Below are 24,500 nucleotides of genomic sequence, written 5' to 3' on the forward strand. Positions count from 1 at the left end.
CTCTGAGCTTCTACTTCCAGTGAATTTGATCAGTTCTTACTTTTTTTGGAGACAAGATCTTGCCATCCCATACTGACCTCAAACTAACAGCAACTCTCCTGCCTCAATTTGTAAGTGCTGGGATTTCAGGCATGCCTCATTTCTATTCATCTTATAGATCATCTTCCCATCCCACTTGAAAAACCCAGTTTTTATGGGAGCCTTTTCTCTTCCAAGGAACAATGTACCAGCACATGTGGACACACAGAGGATTATCCCTCCGTGTTCTCTCTGGACAGGGTCTTATACATCCACAGGACAAGTTGAATGGGAAAGGAGAAAAGTAACATGTTGGAAACTGGAAGACAGAGATGGGTGCTAAACAGAGTTCTGAAAAGGTGCAAGTCCTAAGCAAGCATCAAGAAGAGCTAGAAAGAACCTGTCTGCCCTTGCAGGATCCTCTGAAGTGGAAACTTAAGGGCTCTTTGGAAAGTCGGTTGGATGGTGTTTTGCTGGGGCAAACACATGAAGGAATATTTAGCTGAAGTGGACACAGGTGAAAGACTAAGGCAGACTTGTGAAGGAACGCTTAGCTGACACAGACACAGGAGAAAGTATGTTCTGCTAAAGCAAGCACATGAAAGGACACGTGATAAAGAACTCTTCACTTGGTCTGCCTCACATTGTATAGTTGTAGTTGCATTTGTCGGGACTCCATAGAGAGAAACACACCAAAACAGGACTGGTGGTGTGCTGCAGTTTCTTGCTGTTTCTGCAGACTCGGCTGATTGGCAGAGTGATGTCAGCTGAGACAGATGCAGGTGCTGAGGCAAGACCCATGGAAGACATGTGATGTTTGGAGGAATATCGACAGTGACCCGGGTTGAGGTGGGGGGGGGGGCTGAGCTCGGTTTGTTTATAGAGATAGCTGTGCAACTCTTGTTGGTCTCGAGTCTTCGCTTTGCAGAGAGATGCAGAGGAGAAGTCCTGGCCTTCCTCCTGGTCCCTCCTGCTGCTGACTGGTGTGGAGGCTGAGGCCTGGCTGTCTCTGCTAGGTAGCACCACTGCTGCTGATTTAATGTTTTCTATCCTGACTTTACTGAACTGGACTGCTGGTATATCTGTAAAGTGGATCGGGCTGCCAATACTGACCTGTGAACTGAACTGCCAATTTTCAGATAGCACAGATGGGAGTTGCTCCAAAGAACCACTCCTAAACAGGTCTACTTCCCCCGTATCCTTTCTTTTCCACTACCTCTGCTGGGTGGTGGGCTAAAAGGGATATTTAAGAACCATCATTAAGGGCTGGTGAGATGGCTCAGGGCTGGTGAGATGGCTCAGTGGGTAAGAGCACCTGACTGCTCTTCCAAAGGTCCGGAGTTCAAATCCCAGCAACCACATGGTGGCTCATAACCGTCTGTAACAAGATCTGACTCCTCTTCTGGAGTGTCTGAAGACAGCTACAGTGTACTTACATAAAATAAATAAAAAACGAACAAACAAACAAAAATAAAACAAAAGCATTAAAAAAAAAGAACCATCATTAAAAATAAAGTTTGACAAAAATGAATGTTACAACTCCCCCAATAGAGATTGCCTGGGGCACATCCAACGTAGTCAATGGGAGACATCTGTGGAGGCAGTGCTGATTCCCAGCATCCCTGAGCTCTGTAGTCAGACAGCAGTCCTCTTTGTATCTCTTCAGGAGCCTGGAGAAGTCATCTCAGAGGGGACTTAGAACTAATAGGCACTGGGACATAGAAGAGGACCAGCTCGGAGCTGAACACGGACACTGGAATGGATACGGACATTTGAAAACATATACCAAGAACTTGAGACTCCTAGCCTCCTTTCCAGAATGCTCCATCTGGCCAACACTCTCTACATATACCTGAAAAAAACCTTCTCCAGTGAATCCAGTCTGCCTGAGGGAAAGGATCACACCACTCGGGAACTTGAGGGTCTGTCGACAGAGAGGCCAAAGGTTCTGTTGGGCGAGGCTTCTTAGGGCAAACCTAAAACTCCGTACTATCTCATCTGATAACCGGACAAGGATATTATATACCCCCAGGCCTTGGCAACAGCTAACTGCTAGTATGTACCTTGTATAGTTATTGGGTAAAACGGCCATGGGACTCCTTTGGAGAAAGCCAGGAGTGAGATATACATACGTACCAGCAGGACTTGAAGTTCTCTCTTCAGGACAGCAGCCTCAACTTGCTGAGTAGGCTCAGAATTTGTCCTCTAGCTCAGGTCCAGCAGCAGGATGCAAGGGTTCACTTCTATCACAGGAATATCTGTCTCTAAAGCTGGGGAAACTTTAGCTATATGGATGAAGTAGGACTTTAGTAATCTGCCATTTATTTGGGACCCTAATCTCAATTAGTCATCTCCAAAGACTTTTAGATTGTTTCTAGCTTGGGAGATTATGAATAATGCTTTCCTGAACATTTTTATGCTTCTAATGCTCAGACACAGGCATTTCTATTTGATAGATAGGGGCAGATTTGTTACCTATTAGTAATCTTAATAGCTAACACTAAAGCATTCTCCCCAGAACTTGGATCAGTTTACATCCTCAACCACTATAGTTGCTTCACATTCTAACACTTGGAATTTTTTTTTTTAAAGTTATTCTAGAACACACCCACCACACACACACACACACACACACCCCAAGAAACGCAGAGACTGAGAGACACAGAGGTTCATGTGGAACTATGTGGACAGGGCTGGCCTTGAAATTACAGATATTTTCCTGCCTTTCTCCAGAGAGTGGAGGCTTGTGCCTCACTTAGAGAAATCTTGCTGTGGTTTTCCTTTCTATTTCCCCAACTTCTAGTAAGGCTGGACATTTCTTCATATGTATATGCTAGTAAATTTGGTTATCCAGGTAGGGGTGTGTGCATGCACATGAGCGTGTATGTGTATCTTTCTCTCTCTACATTTCTGGTACTGGGATGCTGGGATGGAACCCAGGGCCTCGTGTCTGCTAAGAAAACACTAAGCTATATCCCCAACACTCTGGGCTTGAACTCACTCTGCTGACCATAAAATTCCCTGTCCTCAGTCTCTGGAGAGGCTGCGATTACAGGCCTATGATCACCTTGTCTTTTTCCTATTTGGAATGATTTCTTCATATATACAATGCCTTTATCACATGTTTGAAGCATCTTTTCTATGTTGTGACAAGCCATTTATACCTGCATAATACATACATACATACATACACACATATGTGTATTTACACAGATATAAATATACATTTCCTCATTGTTTATTTATTGAGAGGAACCACTCCCTAGATGCCTGGAGGAAGAAGCATGGCACGCTCTAGCTAAGTTGCAGCAAGGCTGAGAAACCTGGAAACTTAGCGGCAACCACTGCTGAGGTCCAGCTTCTTCATGTTAAGGACAGCAGGGTCCTTCTGCTTCTTCATGAAAATTTAAAGTCATAACTAAAAAAGCAAATCAAAATATATTCTCACCTTGTTTGTTCCTGAGAGTGAGGCAGACAGTTGTTATTGGCTTTTTTCTTCATTGGTTTGAAACTTATACCCTATTTCTTACAAACAACACTAGAAAATCACTATGTACATACAACATAACATAGCCTGTTTCTCTACTTTTAAACCAATTTCGGTGTAGTCCTCAGCCCACACTGGTAGGTTTCCGGCCCTGCCATCCCATGAACACATTGCACACTGACAAATGCTGAATCTGACTGTCCCTTCTCATCCTATCCCCTGAGCTTCCCTCCTGGTTTGATACTTGTGATCTCTCCATCTCAATAGGCTTGTCCTTAAAGATGCTCTGACTATGCATCTTCAGCTCCACCCAATCTGCTCTCCTTCTTGGGTATCTCTTCTTCAACCTACTCATAATGAATTATTTCCTCAAGGTTCCTTTTGTAGCTCATACTTCTCATTTTACCATTACACCGTTTGTGATCCAATCCACTCCTTCCATGAGGCTAACTCTTGGCTCTCTGGCATGCCCTAGACTCATATTTCTTTCATTTCTTGCTCTCCCTCCATCCCACTTCCTAGACATTGCTGACCTCCCATCTTTATCTCCTGGTGTATTTTTCTGGTTGAGTTTCCCAAATGGTATTCCATGGATATGATATATTTTTAAAAGATGGATTCTACTGTAAAGTTAGGCTGTTAAGTGCTAGAAAGCCATGGAAAACTTCTTCTAGAGGACTTTCTGGAGCTACTCTGTTGCTATTAGATTCTAGATACACATGAGGTGATACAGCATGCAATCTTTCCCAAGCTTATTTTAGGATTTCTAAGGGACACACTTTAGGGTAAACTCCTTCCTGGGATCTGGGGAGCTCTCCTGTGACCTGGCCAAACCCAGTTGCCTCATTTCACACCATAGACCCACTTATACCTTAGGGCTCTCCACTTGCTCTCACTTCTCCAAATGATCTGTTTACACGGTGCTGAGAAATTCCTCCCCTTTCCTCTACCACAGGCTAACTGCTACCTCTCTAAGACTCAGCTTGGATGCCACTATTCTTCGGAGGAATTCCTGATGGCACTCTGATGCCAGCTCATAATCCATTGTATTAGCAACTATAAAAGTGTTATCCAAAGCTTAAGATCAGGGCCAATATCACCCCACCACCACCAAGTCCTAAAATCTAGTGGGTCCCAAGACTCAGCTCTCCTCTCTTGATGCCACCTCAGGATGAACCCATCCATACTGACACCTCCCAATCTCATGACTCCGGCCAGCTCATTTCCAGTGCACAGTTACAATTGCTTTACTCTATTTCCACATCTCCGCTTATTCAGGCCTGTTAAAATATAACCACCTCTTATATACTTCCCCCAGATCCCCATGCCCACTATTTTAGCTTAATACTCTCTGAAATTAATTTGTTAATTGCCCCTCTTTCCTACCAAATTAGCCCACACAACTAGAGTAGTTACTTACCGTGCTATCTCTACCACCTCAGTTTCTGGGATAAGGTTTACACAGTAAATATGTACTGGATGAAATAATGTCTAACACAAGTCTGGCACATAATTCTTACTGACATTTGAATTCTTGCTAATTGCCCTATATTGTGTTAAATGCGCCACAGGAATTACTTTGTCTTAAGACTACAATTGGCTCTGTTTTATACTGAGATCTCTAAGGATCATACTTTGTTGGAATCCCAGTTAACAAGGATACAGGTACCAGTGGCCTTGCTGTAAGTGGCTACTGTACTACCCTTCCATTTACACCGTATACTCAGCCGTGTGCTCTAATGAAAGGACAGTGAAGGCAAATGATGGGGAAGGGAGGGAGCATGGCACCCTCTGTGAGAGCAGGAGGGAGTCAACTGGAGGAAGGAATGCACTGCAGACCTTGTCCTCTGCATTTACCCTCCCCACCCGCCAAGCAGAGCACCATCCCTGCTTCCTGATGGAGAAGTCCACCTCTTCCTAGGGTTCACTGCTTAGAGAGGGCTGGGCGACCCTTAATCAAAGGGAGCTACTGTGACCTTGTTAGTGAGGAGTTTAAACTATTTGCTCTGGGTACAGAGAAAGCACAAAGTGCCCTCAGATCAATCTTGGAGTCTACTATTATCTCTGCCAAGGAAGGGTGTAAGTCTGGTAACTATGTTCTTTTTCTGGGTCTCAGCCTTTCCATCTACAGGGAAAGCACTCCAGATCCTAATGCTCCATGACCCTTACAGTGCAGAGCCCCAGGCCCCTCAGCTCATGGCTCCCACTGTCACTGGAGAAAGGTCTTCTTTTTGTGTTCTGGACTAGCCTGCCCTTGGTACTAAGAATAGAATTCTTTAAGATGCAAAAGTGAAGGCAGCAGCTGCTCCTAGAAAGCAGAAATCCTGTGTGTGTCTCACTGTCTTCCAAGAGTAACACAGTGACAGCCGAGCAAAAATGGTCTTTCCCTGCAATATTTATTAAGGAATTTACACATACACAGGAGAAAGGCAACCAGGCGCTGTGGTTCCCACACATGAGATCTCTGAAGCAAAGTTTTCTTGTTTGAATTTTCAAGTGGGGTGAACAACGGCTGAGAGAGAAAGCTGTCTAGGCTCTCTGCCTCTTACACCTGGAAAAGGTGGGCAAACAGCACTCAGACACGAGGGCACAGAGAGTGGCAGATGGGAGAGGGAAAAGAGAAGGGACTATCGATGAGATGGCATGTTTTAAACTGTAAGATAACCTGGCAACAGTTTTAGGCTGTTGATAAAGTAACTCCTCTCTGTTGTAAACCTAGAACTATAAAAAACAAAAATACACCCAGAGCAGATGGGGAGGCAGCAGGTGGGATTCACACATCCACACGCACACAAGCAGTGCACACGTTGAGCTCCGCATTTCCTCGTAGGGGTTGGTCTTCTAGTCACAGGCCAGATCCGGCTCAAGGTAGGCAAAAGGTGGGCAAGGGATGTGTTTGTGTGGGGGACCTTCATGGAGTCTTTGGTGCTAATGAAGGCTGACTGAAGCAGCGAGTCCTGAAGCCCCAGATCCTGAAAGCACTCAGAGTGAAGTGGAATAATATTTTTGCTCATCTTCATAGGAAGGGCTTGCCTCACTCTAGGGCCAGGGCCAAACTGACCCAAAACACAAGGATTATCCGATCGCAGAACTTCCTTCATTCCCGAAAAGCTGGGAACTTGATGGCTCGCTCCCTCTTCAAGCAAAACTCTCAGCACTTAGAAACAGCTTATAGCCAATAAAGACCCTTTCTACTTTCCCCTCTGCCAAGCACTAGTCCTTTATAGACCTTTCTGTGGGTCTGTGAGGAGGCTCAGCCTCAAGGGAGGTACTGATCAGTGTATACATTCTCCTGCAGCTCATGTGCCCTCTTCTGCCAATAGTTTCTAAGGTGCTGGTGCTGGGAGAGGGCAGGGTGGGGTGGGAGGAAATCTGGACAGTCGGGGACATGACCAACATAAAGCAACAGAGAGGTCCATGACTCTGGGAAGAGACTGGGTTAGGCAGAATGCCAAACAACATGTGACTTATGATCAATTTCTAAACCAAACAGAGAGAGGTAGGAAAAAGGAAAGGGGAGGGCTGGGGGAAGAAGAGGAGGGTGGAAAGCAAGGGTCAAAAAGAGTGGCAGCCATACAGGTGCTTTGCTTTTATTTCCACATCTGAGGACTGAGAGTCTGATTAGCTGCCTGGCCATTTCCACCGCCCATTGACTGTCCATAGTTCATCATGCCGTTGGCTCCGTAGAAGTTCATCCCAGCCATTTGCTGGGTCATCTGAAAAGGACAGAGATTTTTGAGATCAGCCATGGGCACTGCACAGAGCAGGGGAGGAGTCCTTCTGTTGTGGGGGGCAAGAAGGACTCCTGAGTCTGGTCAGCAGAAACGCCTCCAGCGAACTTCTCTTCTTTTCCAGGACTCTCCTCATATCCTCACTGAAGGGACTATTATCAGCTGGCCACAGCCTGCCCTGAAGAGTCCAGAGACAGACTCCTGATAGTGCTCCACCTCATCACCAGCAGAGGGCGTCACTGCCAGTGTCAGTGCTTGGGCATGCTTGCTTGGGAAGGTGGGTGATGGGGACTCCTACTGAATAAACAGAGGAAGATCAGGGAAACAACCCACAAGTCTTCCATCTCCGACAACCAGGGGAGTGCAGATGGGTGGGACAGAGTCTCCTTTTTGCTGTTTGGTTAAGACAGGGTCTCACTGTGTATCACTGACTGGCCTGGAACTCACCTTGTAGGTCAGGCTAGGCTCAGACTTGCAGTGATTATCTAGCCTCTGCCACATGAGTGGCACCAGGAGTGACACATGAGTCCACTAGGATTAGGGACTTGTGCTACTATGCTGGCCAGTAGGGACTTCCTTGTAATTAGATTGAAAGACAGATTGACAATCTCTTAGATAAATAATCTTAAGTCCCTGAGCCCAGTATGTTTGCTGTATAAACAAACTCTTCTTCTTCCGTAAACTTTTCAAAAAAATTCAGTTTTCCTTAAAATTGAAAATTAGGTAAAAACTTGAAAAATAATATAACAAAAATCCATGTTTCATCTTTAAATTTACTAGCTGTTAAAAAATTTCCCTGTGTGTGTGTGTCTGTGTGTGTGTGTGAATCATCCACACACATATATGTATACAAAACCTTTAAAATAATTTTGAGGGGAACCACAAGCTGCAGGCATCATACCATTCACCCCTTGGAGGTCAGGAGGCACCTCATGAGGATGAACATGCTCCCAGAATCACACTGTAGCACACCCAAGAACTGTCATGGTGCCACAACAGTCCACACGTCACTGTTTCAGCCCTTTCCTCTGATCTAAAGCCTATTGTCAGCCTGGGTGTTGACTCCTTGTTTAATGCATGGCTGATAGACTTGTGTAGGAAGACATGTACAGAGGTGACCTCAGTCCATGGAATTTTCTTGTTTTTTAAGTCATAAAAGCTTCCTGATATTTGAAAGTTGACTGCTGGGCTGGAGAGATGGCTCAGCGGTTAAGAGCCCTGGCTCCTCTTCCAGAGGTTCTGAGTTCAAATCTCAGCAACAACATGGTGGCTCACAACCATCTGTAATGGAATCCGATGACCTCTTCTGGTGTGTCTGAAGACAGTGATAGTGTACTCATATACATAAAATAAATAAAATCGAGAGAGAGAGAGAGAGAGAGAGAGAGAGAGAGAGAGAGAGAGAGAGAGAAAAGAAAGAAAGAAAGAAAGAAAGAAAGAAAGAAAGAAAGAAAGAAAGAAAGCAAGAAAGAAAGAAAGAAAGCTGACTGCTGTGCATCAGTTTCTCCAAATATAATAAGATGGATCTTCCTGTTGGGCGGGGATAGAGCATGTCTTGAATCCTACCACTGCGGAGGCAGAGGCAGACAGGTCTCTGTGACTTTGATGTAAGCCTGGACAGCCAGGGCTACACAGAGAAACTCTGTCTTGAAAAAGAAAAAAGAGAAAAGAAAGACTTTCCTCCTCCTACCTCCTGCTGGCCTCCCCCTACACAATGCCCTCCCAAGTAACCAACCTAGACACTGTGTGTCTCTTGTTAACTGCAAGGCCCCAGCTAACAAGCGGTTTGCTCTCCATGCCTTTGGTCTGTCTGCCCCAGGTAGGCCTGCACCAGGATGGGTCTTTCTGTTCCTGGCGCAGTCACCTCTAGGCCTTTGCTCCCTCTCTTCCTTTTGCACAGTCTCCTCCGTGGTGCTGACTCAGGGAGACAGGATGCTCTTGTGCCATCATGTCACTGAAGCCCACAATAGTGGCATTATTTGTACTCCTTGCTTGTCTGTCGAGGTTTGATTTCGTTTTGGAGAGGTTGTGGAGAAACTCTGACTTAGCTCCTGTAGAAACTCAGGAATCTCTAACTTCTGCCAGGCCTTCCAGGGAAGTAAAAACAAGGTATATCTTTGGCATTAGCTTGTCTGTATAAAGAAGATTTGGGGGATACAGGAGTGGCACCAGGTCAGACACTGAGGAAGGCTCTGAAGTCTCGTCCCAGGTACAGTGAGGCTGCTTACCTGAGTAAGGTTCCATTGCAGTTGCTGAGCTGGCTGAACCCCATACACAGTCTGGGGCATAGCTGCCATGCTTGCCATGTAGCCGGCCTGCTGAGTGGTCATCATCCCGTTCGGCACACCCATCATGGACGCCTGCATGCCCCCCATATAGCCTGCAGGCATGGCCATGGGGGTCAGCATTCCAGAGGCTCCTGGTTGAGCTACCATGCCTACTGGAGGGGGCACCATGCCCCCCATGATGCTGTTAGGTGGTGTAACCCCGGGGAAACTGGGGTAAGCTGTGGGGTATGCCATCTGAGCAGGAGCCATAAACATTGCTGCCAAGAAAACACACATATGGGTCTGTCAGAGAAGACAGTTGGCCCTCATACTCACCGGCCGTTCCTTTCCAGGAAGAAGGTCTCCACAGAAAGCAGCAGGATGAATCCTGTACAAGCCTTTCTATGGTTCTCATCCAGCCGGGCTCTGATCTAGTCATTCCCTTTCGGAGGCAGACCCTGTCCTTGAGTCAGACTCCACAGAAGAATGACACTAGACCCTACAGAAGTTTAGCTCTGGTGACATTATATCTATCTGCAGATACTCACTCTGAAGCCTCCTCTGCAATGCCATATTCGAGTTTGTTTTATGTGTAATGTCGCTGACCTCAGAGTTAACTAGTCCTTGTCAAAACAAAACAATTCCTTTTATAAATTAGCATACAATGGAACATGTTTCTTTATGACATTTTTCATACACACTTACTTTTAGATGATCCCCAGACCCCTGGGTCTCCCCGGACCCCTGGATCCCTGCTGTACTCTGTGCCTCCATTACTCCTCCTTCCATATTACACGTGCTAACAGCCTTCCCATCTCTTTCTCTTAAAGTCTCTTTCCCCCTCTCCTGGGCCCCTTTCTATTTTACTGGGTTCTAGCCACAAGTACTCTTATATGTGGATTCTAACACATAATTTTTTGCACAAGTTTACTTATGTGAGAGTAAAATTATACATGTGGTATGTGTATTTCTTAGCCTGGGTTATCTCACTTAACATAATATTTTCCACTTCTATGCATTGTTTTCAAATTTCATTTTTCTGCATGGCTGAGTAAAATTCCAACACAATAAATAATTCTTGCCCTTTGTTCTCAGTCTTTCCCTGGAGCACATCTGAGACCTTATAGACTCTACCTTGGGCAGGCATTTGAGGCGTCTGGGATCCATACAGTGATAGGATGGAGTCCTTGGAGAGCTGTTTCTTGCCTGTTTCTTCTGACTTGCTTCCTGGCTCTGGAAATAGGTTCAGGTTTTCAGGGACAGAACCAGCACTCCCTGCAGTTGGCATGGAACCTACAGCCTGGTGCAGAGGACAGTGAGAAAGTCAGTCAGCATGGAACCTACAGCCTGGTGCAGAGAACAGTGAGAAAGTCAGTCAGCATGGAACCTACAGCCTGGTGCAGAGGGCAGTGAGAAAGTCAGTTAGCATGGAACCCACAGCCCACTGCACAGAGGGCAACAGGAGAACCAGTCAGCACAGAAGCTACAGCTTAGCTCACAAAGGGCAGCAGGACAATCAGACTGGTCCTCTGCGGAAGAACCCTTACACTTTCTGCTGCTTTTAATATTTCTGATAAGAATTCATGGCTCACGAGCCATGTGGGTAGCTCAGAACCGAGGAGGCTGAGGCAGGAGGCTGAGGCAGGAGGCTGAGGCAGGAGGCCAGCTCAGAGGCTGAGGCAGGAGGCTGAGGCAGGAGGCCAGCTCAGAGGCTGAGGTGGGATGCTGAGGCAGGAGGACAGCTCAGAGGCTGAGGCGGGAGGCTGAGGCGGGAGGCCAGCTCAGGGGCTGAGGCAGGAGGCTGAGGCGGGAGGCCAGCTCAGAGGCTGAGGCAGAAGGCTGAGGCAGGAGGCTGAGGCGGGAGGCCAGCTCAGAGGCTGAGGCAGGAGGCCAGCTCAGAGGCTGAGGCAGGAGGCCAGCTCAGAAGCTGAGGCAGGAGGCCAGCTCAGAGGCTGAGGCTACCTGGGCTACACAGTGAGTTCTAGGTCAGCCTGGACAACACCGGGAAAGTGTGAAACACTGAGGGATAGGGGAGTAGAGAAAGAAAGAAAAGAATTTAAGGCTTATGTTAAGTCAGCATCTTTCTGAAAAATAGCTGATAAGCCTTGAGAATTAAGCTCTGGTACAAGCCTTTGTTCTTTAACAAAACAATGAAACAATGTGACTTGATAGAAAAAAAAATGATGCAGCACAGAAAACTTAGTCAATGTACAGACTGGAGATAACTCACTGGCAAAGTATTTGCCTAAGATAAATATGGTCCTGGTTATATAATAATACCCAGCCCCCCCCGCCTCCCCTTCCCCCCCAAATATCCACTTGGGAGAATTCTTATGGAAATATGAACAAAATATACAAAATGACACAGACACTTCTGGGACATTCCACAAATAGGAGCAAGTGATATTCAAGTCTTCCAAACCCACAACACCTTTGTAGGGGTTCAGACCAAGCAGTTCACCTCAAGTATCAGCCTTTATAATACAACACCCCTGTGACACAGACCCATTCAAATAGTCACTCTTTGAGGGCAAAAGACAAACCGGTATGAAGCAGTAATCTTGGGCTAGAAGAAGATAACACAATGCCAAAGAGAAAATCAAGAGAAATGAAAGTTTAGCCCTACCAAGGAAGCATGACCCGTTTCCATGATTAAGCTATCAGTTTTTCTGGAATGCTCTTTCATCCTGAGACACACAGAAGACTCACCTTTCTGGAAACTGAAGAAGGGGATGGCACAGAGGCCAAAAGATCTAGATCCTTTTCTAGGGCATTGCTGGTCTTACTGTTTGCAATTGAGCAGGCCACAGGAGCATCTAGGAAGAAAAACAGAATTACAGACAGCACAGGCCTGTCCTCTACGTGAGACAAGAAGACCACAGGCTCTATCTGCTCAAGGCCCAGGGAGCCTGGACAGGGTGTTTCAAAAGAAGCCTCACTCACATCCCACAAGGGCTTTGGGGTAGGTTACAGATTGCTGTCAGAGGGCAGCAGAAGCTCAGGCCTGAGGGTCACATCAGTGCCTCAGCTGAGTGGCTGTTTCCTCCTGGCTACTGGAAGAGCAAGGTGTGCAGGACCCATTTGCAGAGAGAAATGGTGTGGAAACTGGAGCTGTGGGAGTCAACGACCTGAATCAGCAGCAGAGACCAGATGGTAACACCTCACCAGTGCTGTGAGACAGAACGGCTTTCTCTTTAAAAAAGGCACAATCAGAACTGCCAAGAGAGAACTGCATAGTAACAGGCCACCTCAGAAAATGGCTGCACAGGAGCCGTGGCTGGCTGCTGAGCAGAGGAAAAGACTCAGAGGTGGTGTTTCATGAAATTGCCAACTTCTACTGAAGGCTTGGTGCGAGACAAGGCCAGACACCGCAGAGGTGACCTTCCCAGCAGCATCTAAAGCAGACACTGACTAACCATAGCACGTGGTTAAGTCAAAGGTTAAGTAAACTCTATGGGATCCCTGACTGTAAATGGCATTGCGGGAACTCTGCTCCAAAGGCCGTGCTCTCTCAGCCACTACACTGAGCTGTTGCTCTGAAAAAGGCCCAGCGAACACTTTGAGTAACTCTTCAGAAGTAAACAGGAAGAACAGAGCAAGCACCTTTAGTGAAGGAAACACAAACACAAGCCTGACTCCCCGTCTCCCTAGAGAAGCTGAGAAGTCACTGAATCTGCAAGAATATAAGAGCTGGAAAGCCCAGTTCTTACCAAGGCCCAACAAGTCCATGACAGGGGCTGCAGATTTCGGGGAGCTTTTCCGAGGTAGCTGTGCATCTTCTTTTTTCTGTGGCTAAGATGAAAAAACGTTATAAAAAAGAGCAAGCAGTTGTTTTTGACACATACGTACTCCCATCACTGTGAAGCCACGGGTATTCTTGTGGTATGGCTGTTTGTCAAAGACAGTTACCAAAGAAATAAGGCTCAGGAAGTGCCAGGAAGCATGAGTGCATGAACGGAACTCGAAGTGAGAGACAGAGCCCTGGTAAACAGTGGCCAGGTTAGCCTGTTTAGAGAAGCTTAACCTCAGTATGTGGGAACACAAAACCTTTTAGTTTATTCTAAAGATCACTTTAGAGTTCTAATCTACTCTGCCATAATGAAAACGGACTGATTCCACAGATGAGATGCATAGTGATGTAAAGGATTTCCCCTAAGCAGTAGTATAAAACTCTCAAGGATGAAAAGATGGCTCAATGGTTAAACACAGGCTGATCTTGAAGAGGATCCAGGTTTACTTTCCAATACCCACATGGCAACTCTAGACTAGACTCTAGACTCTAGTCTAGGGGGACACATATACCTTCTTCTGGTCTCCGCAGGCACTAGGCACACATGTGGTGAACATATATACATGCAGGCAAACATTCACATACACAAGACAAAGATAAACAAGCCTTTAGAAAACAAAATTGACAATCTTTTCTCTTATGGTTATAAGTCCCCAGAGAATCTACTTCACAGCCATAGTGTGTGTCAGGGAAAGAAGGGAGCATGACCTGACTTCTGGATTACTCCAAGGTGCAACAGGGAGATGAGGTAAGAAGTCTGACAAGGACTAACACAGAGGGAACGTCTGCCTCGAAGGCATCACATTGACACTGCACACTGACAGGAAGCAGGCATCATGCTCAGAAGGGAAAGAGAGTTCTTAAGCTTCCATCTGGCTTCCTGTCATAGAGAAGAGCTATAAGCTAGGTGTACTGTGGCACCTTATTACCCTCAGTACGTGGGAAGGTCTCTGTGAGCTCAAGGCTAGCATGACCTATAGAATGAGTTCCAGGGCTACATAGTGAAATCTTCTCTCATTATAAAAAAAAAGAGAGAAAAAAAGAAAAAAAATTTAAAAAGAAAGGATAGAAGGAGAGGAGAGGGAGAGATGGGGATAGGGAGGGAAAGAGAAAGGAGCAGGGGGCGCTAGGGAATGAGAGAGCAAGAAAAGCTGTAGAGCACATTAGACAGCAACTGGCAATGGGCAAGCAGCAGGTGCTCTCTATGGGCCTTTAGTCCCAGTGCAACAGTGCAGTATGGTTTCAAACCCACTCACTGCCGAGCCTCCCACCACTCTCCTCCTCCAGACACGTGAGTGGACATAGGACCACCCACACCTCGAGAAGCTCCCCACTTACCATTTTTACTTTTTCAAAAACAACAGGTTCCATCTTTTTCTCTGGAGCGGGTTCATTCCCTCGTTTCCACTTATCATCCTTCTCTTTCTAAAGTGATGTAACAGGACAATGATAGCTTAGCATTAGCACAATTAATGTTTCAGAGCTACAATCCAAATGCAGGCAGGGCATCAAAGTTCACTAAAGATTCTGATACAGAAATGCAACGAACTTGGTGTGGGGTGTGAGGGCTGATCTTCCTCAGCCTCCATATTGAATGAGGCAGACCCCACATTTTAAGGACTCAATCCTTTTTGAAATCTGTAATACTGACAGACAATCTATGGAAGTTTAAAAGTTGCCACCCATGTGTGCCCTTTATCTCCTATGTGTTATACATAACTATAAACAGCCAAAAAGATCTCAAGAAATAAATACTAAAGGCAGGCAAGGTGGTGAATGCTTGTAATCTCATCCTTTGGAAGACTGAGGCAGGAGACCAGTCTGGGATATACCACAAAGACACTCAAAACAACAATCCCCATATAAGAAAATCCCTTTCAGTTTTTGTTGCTCTTCTGAACTCTGGTCCCCTGTAAAAGCATCACATGCTCTTAACCGCTGGGCCATGTCTCTAGCCTTTTCACTTCTATTTTTAAAACTAGGAAACAAAGCTAGAGACTGGGCATAGTGACACAAACTTGCCTGCATTTAAAAAGTTCACAGGCAGGCTGGAGAGATGGCTCAGAGGTTAAGAACACGAGCTGCTCTTCCAGAGGTCCTGAGTTCAATTTCCAGCAACCACATGGTGGCTCACAACCGTCTGTAATTGGGTCTGACTCCCTCTCCTGGTATATGTGAAGACAAATCACTCATATACATAAAAATAAGAAAATATATATTTAAACAAGAAAGGAAGGAAGGAAGGAAGGAAGGAAGGAAGGGAGAGAGAGACGGAAACAATCTGGCAGGGCTTGGTGGTGTAGAATCCCAACACTCGGATGTAAAGGCAGGAGATCTCCAGTTCAAGAACAACCTGGGCTACAGAGTCAGTTCCAGACCAGTCTGGGATATTTAGCAAGACCCTGTCTCAAGCCTCCCAAAAGACTCTAAAGTAAAAAGTCAAATGTACCACCAAGCTGTCCATCCCAGAAATGCTAACAAAAACCTTAAATGACAAAGTCCTGCTAGTGGAGGGAAAAGATTGTTGCTCACCAGGAGATGCAACAATGACCACAGACATACAGATGGAGCGTATACAACATGTGAGATGTTTGCGAGGAGACATCCTTTATAACTAGATTCTGGTTATGCTTCTGAGGAAGGAACACACCCAGATGAGTCATTAGGAGATAACAAGAGCAAGCATGGGTTCTTCCTCTTAATTTTCATATTTCCTGTAAAAATAACCTTATCATAATACTCTGTCTTTTTGTGTATAATTGGCACTGGAATACAAAACACTATTTCCTTTTTGTCTCTGTTTTTGGAAATAAAGAGGAATGTAGTCAAGGCTGGCCTCAAATTTACTAGTAGTCGAGGTTGACCTTAAACTCCTGATGCTTCTGCATTTATACCCAAAGCCACTAGGATGACAGATGGGCAGGCACCATTATGCCCAGCAGAACACTATTTACATACTGAAGTTTAAAAAAGTTTGTCTTTTTTAAAAAAACTGACCTTTGAAGGGAGCACTGTGCACCTGTAATCCCAGCTCTGGGAAAGCAGAGGCAGAAGGAACTCTGTGAGCTTGGGGTTAGCCTGGTCTACGTAGTAAATTCAGGCTAGCCAGGGTTACATAGTAAGACCCTGTCTCAAATCAACAACAAAGCAAACAAAACAAAAAACAAACAAATAAAAACGAAAAGCAGACGTTTGGATGGGGGGGCAGTACCTCAGCAGAACACTACCAATGCACACAACACTTTAAGTTACATCCCTCCCCCCGCACACTAGCCGAGTGATCTCCTTAGCAAAGCCAGTTACTTTTTGTTTAAAACTAGTTGTTTTTGGGCTGGAGAGATGGCTCAGTGGGTAAGAGCACTAACTGCTCTTCCAATAGGTCCTGAGTTCAAATCCCAGCAACCATATGGTGGTTCACAGCCATCTGTAATGAGATCTGATGCCCTCTTCTGGTGTGTCTGAAGACAGCTACAGTGTACTTACATATAATGAAATAAATCTTAAAAAAAAAAAAAATCAGCCGGGCCTGATGGCGCAGGCCTTTAATCCCAGCACTCGGGAGGCAGAGGCAGGTGGATTTCTGAGTTTGAGGCCAGCCTGGTCTACCGAGTGAGTTCCAGGACAGCCAGGGCTACAGAGAAACCCTGTCTCGAAAAACCAAAAAAAAAAAAAAAAAAAAAAAAAATCAACTAGTTGTTTTCACTTAATGAATGTTCTTTCCTTCTTTGTTTTTTTCTTTCAATGTGTGTGGGGGTGAAAGAGGGTGTGAGAGAGAGAGAGAGAGAGAGACAGAGACAGAGACAGAGACAGAGACAGACAGACACTATGTAGATCTCAAACTTGTGGCAATTCTCCTGCTTCAGTCTCCAGAGGCTGGTATTATAGGTATGTGCTATCACCCTGACTGCTAAAAATATTCTTTTTATTTATGTTGCTGGAGACTTAAATAACTCTCAATTCTTGTTATAACAAGAATGAAAGAAGATCTAAGCACAGAAAAACCCTAAAAGTCTCAGTCTTTCTTTCCCATGTGAACACTTGTGGGCGGGGCTACAGCAATACTAAGACCAGCGCTAGAGCGTCCTCCTGCCACAGCCTCCCCATCTCCACCTTCCGGGTTTCTCTACATATCCTCTGACCTCATTTGATCTTATACTTCATATACTTCAGCACAGTAAGCACAGCTTTTATTTTTCCACAAATAAAATGAAATGTGTGCGCTTTGGTTCTAAACTCTTTTTAAAAGATTTATTTTATTTTAGAATGATGTGTAGTATTTGTGTGTGTGGAGGGGTTACATTGTGCATGTGAGTGCAAAGTGCCTATAAAGGCTAAAACTCAGGTGTTGCATCCCAGGGAAGCAGAGTTACAGGCAGCCGCACGCCGTCACAGGCAGCTGAGTGCTGTCTGAGTGGATGTTAGGAGCTGAGCCCTCATCCTCCCTACAGAGCACATGCTGCTGCTGATTGCTGAGTTATCTCTCCAGGCCTGCAAAATTCGTTCGGATGGTGCTCTCTGGGGTGTATAAGGGGTTATATAAGCTGAATAAGGGGTTAATTCTGTCTTGGAACACTTACGTTAACTGAGAAGCCTTTTTCCCCCCAGACAATGGTGACGAGTTGTTCATATTAAGTTGGAAGGGATTCCTTCTCCCTAACTATATGTACTACCTGGCCTATAGAGACTCACCAGGTAGTGTCCTTCTCATTCCCTGCCAAATATCCACCTACAGATGATTCCAGTTAGCTTAACATTTCATTGTCTGGGAAGGCTTTTCTGGTTTTTTGGGACCCGGCTTCCTTACGCCCAGCTGTCCTGGAGCTTACTCTGTCGACAAGGTTGGCCTTGAACTTATGAAGATCTGCCTGCCTCTACCTCCTAAGTGCTGAGATCAAAGGCCCATGCCACCTGGCCTGGAAAGGCTTTTTACATGAAATAGCTTAGGGAGCCCCATGCAAATACAGCGATTTCACTGGCTGTCTCAGTGAAATCAGTGGTAGAGTGCTTGCTTAGCATGCATGAGCCTGGGAAAAACAGAAAGTGACTAAAATAACAGTAGAATAAAAACTAGAAGTCGATGGCAGATGGATTCCAACTGTGCTAGGGCTAGCGCCATCTCTGCTGCTTTTTCCTGTCATCATTAGTGGGCACACTTATCCAACACTATGTTGTATTACCTCCTGTGTGGTATAATTGTCCCAGCTATACACTTGGCAACTGCGACTCATATACCTCTGAAACTCTTCCCAGAAAAAAGGAAGTGTCCCACAGTCAATTAGTCCAGTGACAGGCCATCAGCAATCACAGTGGAAGGATATGCTGGTCAGACTGAAGGAAACAGTGATGATTTACCTAGACAGACTTGCTCCTTTTAGTATCATTTATAAACAAAAAGTATATGTGCGTATATATTAAAGCACACATATACATACATATGATACCATCCAACTTGACCTATTATATTCAAAATGTCCATCTTGAGAAATAATCTGGGGCCAGCTAGATAACTCAGTAGGCAAGAACCTGGCTGATGATCTGAGCACACTTTCTGGAATCCACATGGTGGAAGGAGAGAAATGACTCCAGTAAGTTATCCTCTGACCTCCACATGTAAAGCATGGCATTCATGTACACGTATGTGTGCGTTGGTGCGTGCACACACAGATGCACAGATACAACTAAATAGTTTTTTAAGGAAGGAATGTGGAGTCAGATGTGGGAGAGAACTGTATTCCCAGGACTTGGAGAGTAGAGGCAGGAACTTGACGCCAGGCATAGTTAGACCCTGTCCCAAAACCTCAAAAAAGGAGGAGGGAGGGAAGAAAGAATTTGGAACTGAGAAATAGTAGCACTTGTCAATGTAGATCAAGGCAAAGGATCCTCTGATGGTTGTCCTGCCTGTTCCTGAGCAAGGCTCAAAGCATGTTCCACATCATAGGTTTGACTCAACACCTGGCTTTTTCCTACTTTTACATTTTATGTATGTATGTATATATGTATGTATGTATGTATGTGTTTGTTTCTTTGTTTTGTCGTTGTAAGCTTTAGTTTGCTATTTATTTAAGAGAGGGCCTGACTATGTAACCTTGGCTGGCCTGAAATTGCTACAGAGCTTGCCTGTCTTGGATGGGATTAAAATGTGCACTGCCATGACAGGCTACTTTCACATTAACTGGCCATTTGGGACCATTTTGCTACTTCCATTTGTGTTTTGTTTATTAAGTGGAAGTCTTTCAAATTCTTCCCTGGCCTGATTAAAAAATAAATTATTAGTAATAAACAAAACTTGAAAGATTTACAACCAACCCTAAGGACATTGATGTCCAGACTTCGGTCCATATATTTCTTCTTCTCATATTTATCTCGAATAAATCCTTCAACAGCTCTGCAAACACTTATTAAGGATGAACCAAGAACCGTGTCTCCATCAGTAGGAATGTAAAAGATCAATTTGTCCCCCATGCCAATGCTCTCCCCTTTCCTTCCTGCCTGGTTTCCACATACCCCCTCCCCCCAGGATTCCTGCTTCCTCATATACAGTTTCCCTGACCAAAACCTTGAAATCACTCCTTCCAGGTTACTGCAGGCAATCACCACTTCCTGATTTCCCTTTAGAGTAATGACAACAGCAAGTGGGATGAACCTCTGTGGCTGATGCAGGAAAAGAAATCAATGATCTGTTTAAGGCCCCTGATCAACAGACTTCAAAGGCACCTAAAAGCCTTTCAAAAATAAGCTTAGGCCCTGCTGCCAGACTCTGACTGCCAGATCTCTTTCACATAACAGGTCCCACCAACATCAAACACTAAAAAGGCAGTCTGCAGAGTTCCTTGAGAAACACCACCTTCAAATGGGCTTGCTCTGGTTTGTCAGCCCGTGCTGAGGGAATGGAGGAAGAGCAATATGGATAAACCAGTCAACGTCAATACTTTTATACAAGATATTTAAAAAGCAGTGCCACTCTTGCCAATTGCCAGGGTTCAACAGAGCACAGTAAGCCATTCTTCTCATCAAACAATAGTATCAGTGACTCAGAAACTATTGGAGCTGTCACTCTATGGAAGGACTCACACTAAAGTCACTGCAGCCCTAATTCCCTAGCTTTTCCTACTTGATGCTAGATGGTTGTCCCAGTGTCAGCACATAAGCACGTTTTTGTTTTGGTTGCAGTAGAGAGAAAAACCAGTCTTTAGCTAATCCATGCAGAATGACACAGTCTTATCTCAGGCCTTGAAGGCTGTCTGGCTCTTCCCAAACATCAAAACTGCACTCAGCTATCACTCCAAAAAGATACGGGTCTATCTGAGGTCGCCGAAAGGTCTCGGGAAGGTAGGCTTCATAGAGTCGGTTTGCTTTTCCGTTCCCCATCTCTTGCATGCACTGCAATGAAAGACAGCAAAGAGACAGGAGGTGAGTCCAGGAAGTGCCTTCATCCAGCCAGTCCTCCCACTGCGCAGATGAAGAGTCAGCTTCAGAGAGTGGCACAAGCAAGGCCTAAACTTGTGGGTTCTGTTTCCCAACATTTGGTCCCCACAGCTTCTTCCTCTCCACAGGTCTGTGCAGCCAGAAAAGGACATCTAATTCCCTGGGACTTGATAGCCTCCGATTCCCTCAGGTTTGGTTTGGTTTTGTTTCTAATTGAAAGTTGTGTCTAAAAGACACAAATAATTCAGGAATAATTCATTTGAAAACCCAAGCTACATCTCTATCCATCAGATTTCTACAAGACCAGCACTAACAGGTGCTGTAAGTTCTAAGTTAATACAAGTTTTTTCTTCTGGCAGTGCTGATGCTAGAACTCAGGGCCTTGTACCTGGTAAGCAACTGTTATACCACTAAGCTACACCCTTAGCCCTTCTAAACTTACACTTTTATCTAACTTACTTAGTTCTGTTATGAATAAGTGTATTTTCCATTTAGTATTTAAATAGACCTCTATGCTGGTTAGTTTTAGTTGTCAACTTGATACAATGTAGAATCACCTGGGAAAGGAGTAGCAGCTGAGGAGTTATCCAGACCTGACTGACCTATGGGCATGACTGTGGAGGAGTGTCTTGATTGTACATTGATGTAGGAAGACCCAGCCCGTTTTGGGCAGTACCATTCCCTAGGCAGAAGTCTCTGAACAACACTAAGATAGGCGAAAGCCAGCTGAGAGCAGCATGGATTTGCTTCTCTCTACTCTGCCTGTTGAGTGATGGGACAAACTACTCAAATTCCTGCCTGGACTCACCCAGAATATTGGCTTGTAACCTAGAGCCTTTCTTCCTCATTTGTGTTGCTTTTGGTTAAGGTGTTTTATCACAGAAATAGAAATGAAACTAGAAAAAAAATATGTCACTCACCATGTTAGAGCTACAATGGTCTGTAAGTACAGTCTGAGATCATTTCTAACACAATGAGACCTCTTCCAACAGAAATGAAACAAAATCTCCTATTCCTACTATTAACATTAGCAAGTGGTTTTCTTTGTGTCCTCCTTCCTTAATACCCCTACCCCCCTATACACACACACCAAAAAAAGGGAGAAAAAAAAAACTTCAAAAAAGGGTTTAAACATAGGAAAGAAAATAAAGAACAATGAGTTAAACTAAAAAGAAGGCCTCAGGCTCTCGGGTAGCATTAGTTTATGTGTCACCACCAGACCATCAAGCTGACAGGAAGCCAGATTTATATATGCATTTTAGCTACATAACATTATGCTAAAGCTGGAATCATAGTTCAGAGGCACAGCTCAGAGTATCTGCCTAGTGTATGTGAGGCTCTCGCTCAGTCTCTAAAACAAGGAAGAAAATGAGTAGTTTATGGTTTGGAAATTTGTTTGTTCTTTTTAATGCTGGTGATCAAAACCTGCAAACTTCCTACAGGCTAAGCGAACGCTCCCTCACTGAGCTATACCCTCAGCCCAGAAAGGGTTTTTGTGGTTCTGTTCCTTTGTTTTAAATGGCTGCCTACATACATCTAAAACTACAAGTGTTCTATCTGTAACTGCCAAAGGTCCCACCATCTTGAAAGAATAATAATTTTATCTAATAGAAAAACACACCTATAATCTCAGTTCTTGGGAGGCTAAGGTAAGTACAGAAAGAGTTAGAGGCTTGCTTGTCACAAAACAACAACAAAAATAAAAATTTGCTGGGTATAGTAGCACATGCTTTTAATTCTAGCACTTGGAGGGTAAAGACTAGGAGATCTCTATGAGTTCCAGGCCACCTAGTGAGACCCTTTCCCAAATAAGTAAATAAATACAATAAAAGTTAGAATTTGTGTTAGACAACTATAAGTTTTCCTTCTCCTTTTTCTTCACCTTCATGATCAGTTTAGCATTCAACCTGAAACTGCTCTTACATGGGTACAAAAGAAGCTGGCTACAGGCTCTGCTGGTACCTGAATCTGTTCTTGAGTCCACTGGTCGAGGTTCACTGATTTTACCCTGGATATATGCACCCCCAAATTCCTGTGGATTCCAGCACACCGAATGCAGATGAACACACCGATGTTCCAGGAGGCCCATCTTGGCCCTGTGAAGAGTGAGACAGGACAGTCATGTACAGATTATGAGAATGCCCCAGCTCATCTGTGTTACTTAGATTATCAAGCAACATTTCGGCTAAAACCAAGTGAGATTTTACTGCAATGACCTTTCTACTGACTTTTATTCATTCCTGTAGATCAACGTTTGACTTTCAGCTTAAACTCTGAGTATACAGTACAGAGGTTCCCAGGGCAGTCACACCACTGTGCGGTGATCACCATTCTAAATCCAGAAAAGTTTTATCACTCAAATCCCAAACCTACTAGCAGGTAGCAGGTACTCTGCATCCCGCTCCCCACTGGCCCTTAGTTCCCAGTCCCTGTCAATCACAGGTCTATTTTCTGCCTAGGACTTGCCAATTTCAGACATCTAATATACATGGAACTATGTAATGTGCAGGCACAAGACATGTTTTTAGTGTCTAATCAGTGCTAAATTATATGTCATAGTACTTTGTCACTTGTATGAAGAAAACTCCCAGGAGAGTGGTGGAAAGCCACATCTAAGTCTCTCTAACCTGGCACCTTACACCAACAGTGGAAGATGCTGTAAAGGTGAGGGGCCTGGATTCAGCTTTCTTCCTAAGAAAAAGGATACATGCATTGCAGGCCAGCCAGGCTCATGCTGAAACTGAAAACGCTGTTATCCTCTCCTTCCTCAGACCTATAAAATATGCATTCACATTAACCTAACAAGATCCCTCAGCTGGGCTGATGTCCCTACTTTACCCCACTACAGAATTATCTAGATTCAGAATTGCCAGATAATGGATGCTTATTAGTACAAAGAGAAATCTCACATATAAGTTAAAAAAAAAAAAACTGTTATAGAATCTCCTATCCCCTGACAGTTCTCTTCACCCTAATAATATCTCTGTAAAATCTCCAAACTGTTTCTCATAATTTTATATGAAAAAAAAGACTTATATGACAGTTACCACAGACTGACTGGAAAATCTGACATGGTTCCTTCTCCATCATTCCTCAGAAACTAATGACATGTATTGGGCACAGTATCAAAATGAGAGGTTAAAGTGATGCCAATGCTGCTGGCTTTCTACAGAGATTAGCAGGACCTGTGCTTGGAATAAGAAAGCTGCCCAGCCTGTGGTATTTGACAACAGTATTGATAAACAAGTGCTAGAATCTTGTGAGAACTCTTAGAAATCTGAATCCATTATTATTAGAAAGATACTATTTTGACTCAGGTAAAAATCCATTACGGCAAAATTCAGAAGCACAGGAGGTGCAAGTCTTCCTTGTCACCACCAGAGGGTGCTCTCTGCTTGGAAGTTTATTGCTATTTTCACTGGTTCAGGTTTTAAACTTCTGAAAGATCTTCAATCTCTCTAATCGCTAGCTGATTGCACAGTCTTCCACAGACTACGAGACATGACCGATGTACTTGTTTCTGGGGTGTCATACAGATGCAAAAGGAAAGAGCCAAACCAGAGTGAAGGAGGTTTCTCATGGTGCTGAATTTCTGGTTTTGTTTCTACCCTATGATCTTTAAATTTTTTAATGGGACCAACCAAATAGCAATTATTTCATACTTCTTTGGCATTTTTTCCTGTGTTCTAGATTCGAAAGTTTTGAAATCAAGATAGCTAAGATGGGGCCAGTGAGATAGCTCCACAGGTCAAGGCACTTGCCACCGAGGCTGGTGACCTGAA

At 44.6% G+C, this 24,500-nt stretch overlaps 1 protein-coding gene across 1 annotated transcript in view; it reads right to left on the bottom strand.

The window, feature by feature from the left end:
* Positions 1–5,880: 5,880 nt before the first annotated feature.
* Positions 5,881–24,500, bottom strand: part of Smap2 (small ArfGAP2) — a 49,442-nt gene continuing 30,822 nt past the window's right edge. The window contains exons 2-10 of the mRNA XM_021199743.1: positions 22,681–22,814; positions 20,588–20,673; positions 19,600–19,678; positions 14,632–14,718; positions 13,214–13,295; positions 12,213–12,319; positions 10,638–10,803; positions 9,465–9,781; positions 5,881–7,221 (exon numbers count right to left, since the gene is read on the bottom strand). Of these exons, the coding sequence (XP_021055402.1) occupies positions 7,096–7,221; positions 9,465–9,781; positions 10,638–10,803; positions 12,213–12,319; positions 13,214–13,295; positions 14,632–14,718; positions 19,600–19,678; positions 20,588–20,673; positions 22,681–22,814 (1,184 nt within the window). The 3' untranslated portion in view covers positions 5,881–7,095. The remainder of the gene's footprint in view (positions 7,222–9,464; positions 9,782–10,637; positions 10,804–12,212; positions 12,320–13,213; positions 13,296–14,631; positions 14,719–19,599; positions 19,679–20,587; positions 20,674–22,680; positions 22,815–24,500) is intronic.

Source organism: Mus pahari, chromosome 6 (assembly GCF_900095145.1).
Source record: "Mus pahari chromosome 6, PAHARI_EIJ_v1.1, whole genome shotgun sequence".
NCBI classification, from domain to species: domain Eukaryota; kingdom Metazoa; phylum Chordata; class Mammalia; order Rodentia; family Muridae; genus Mus; species Mus pahari.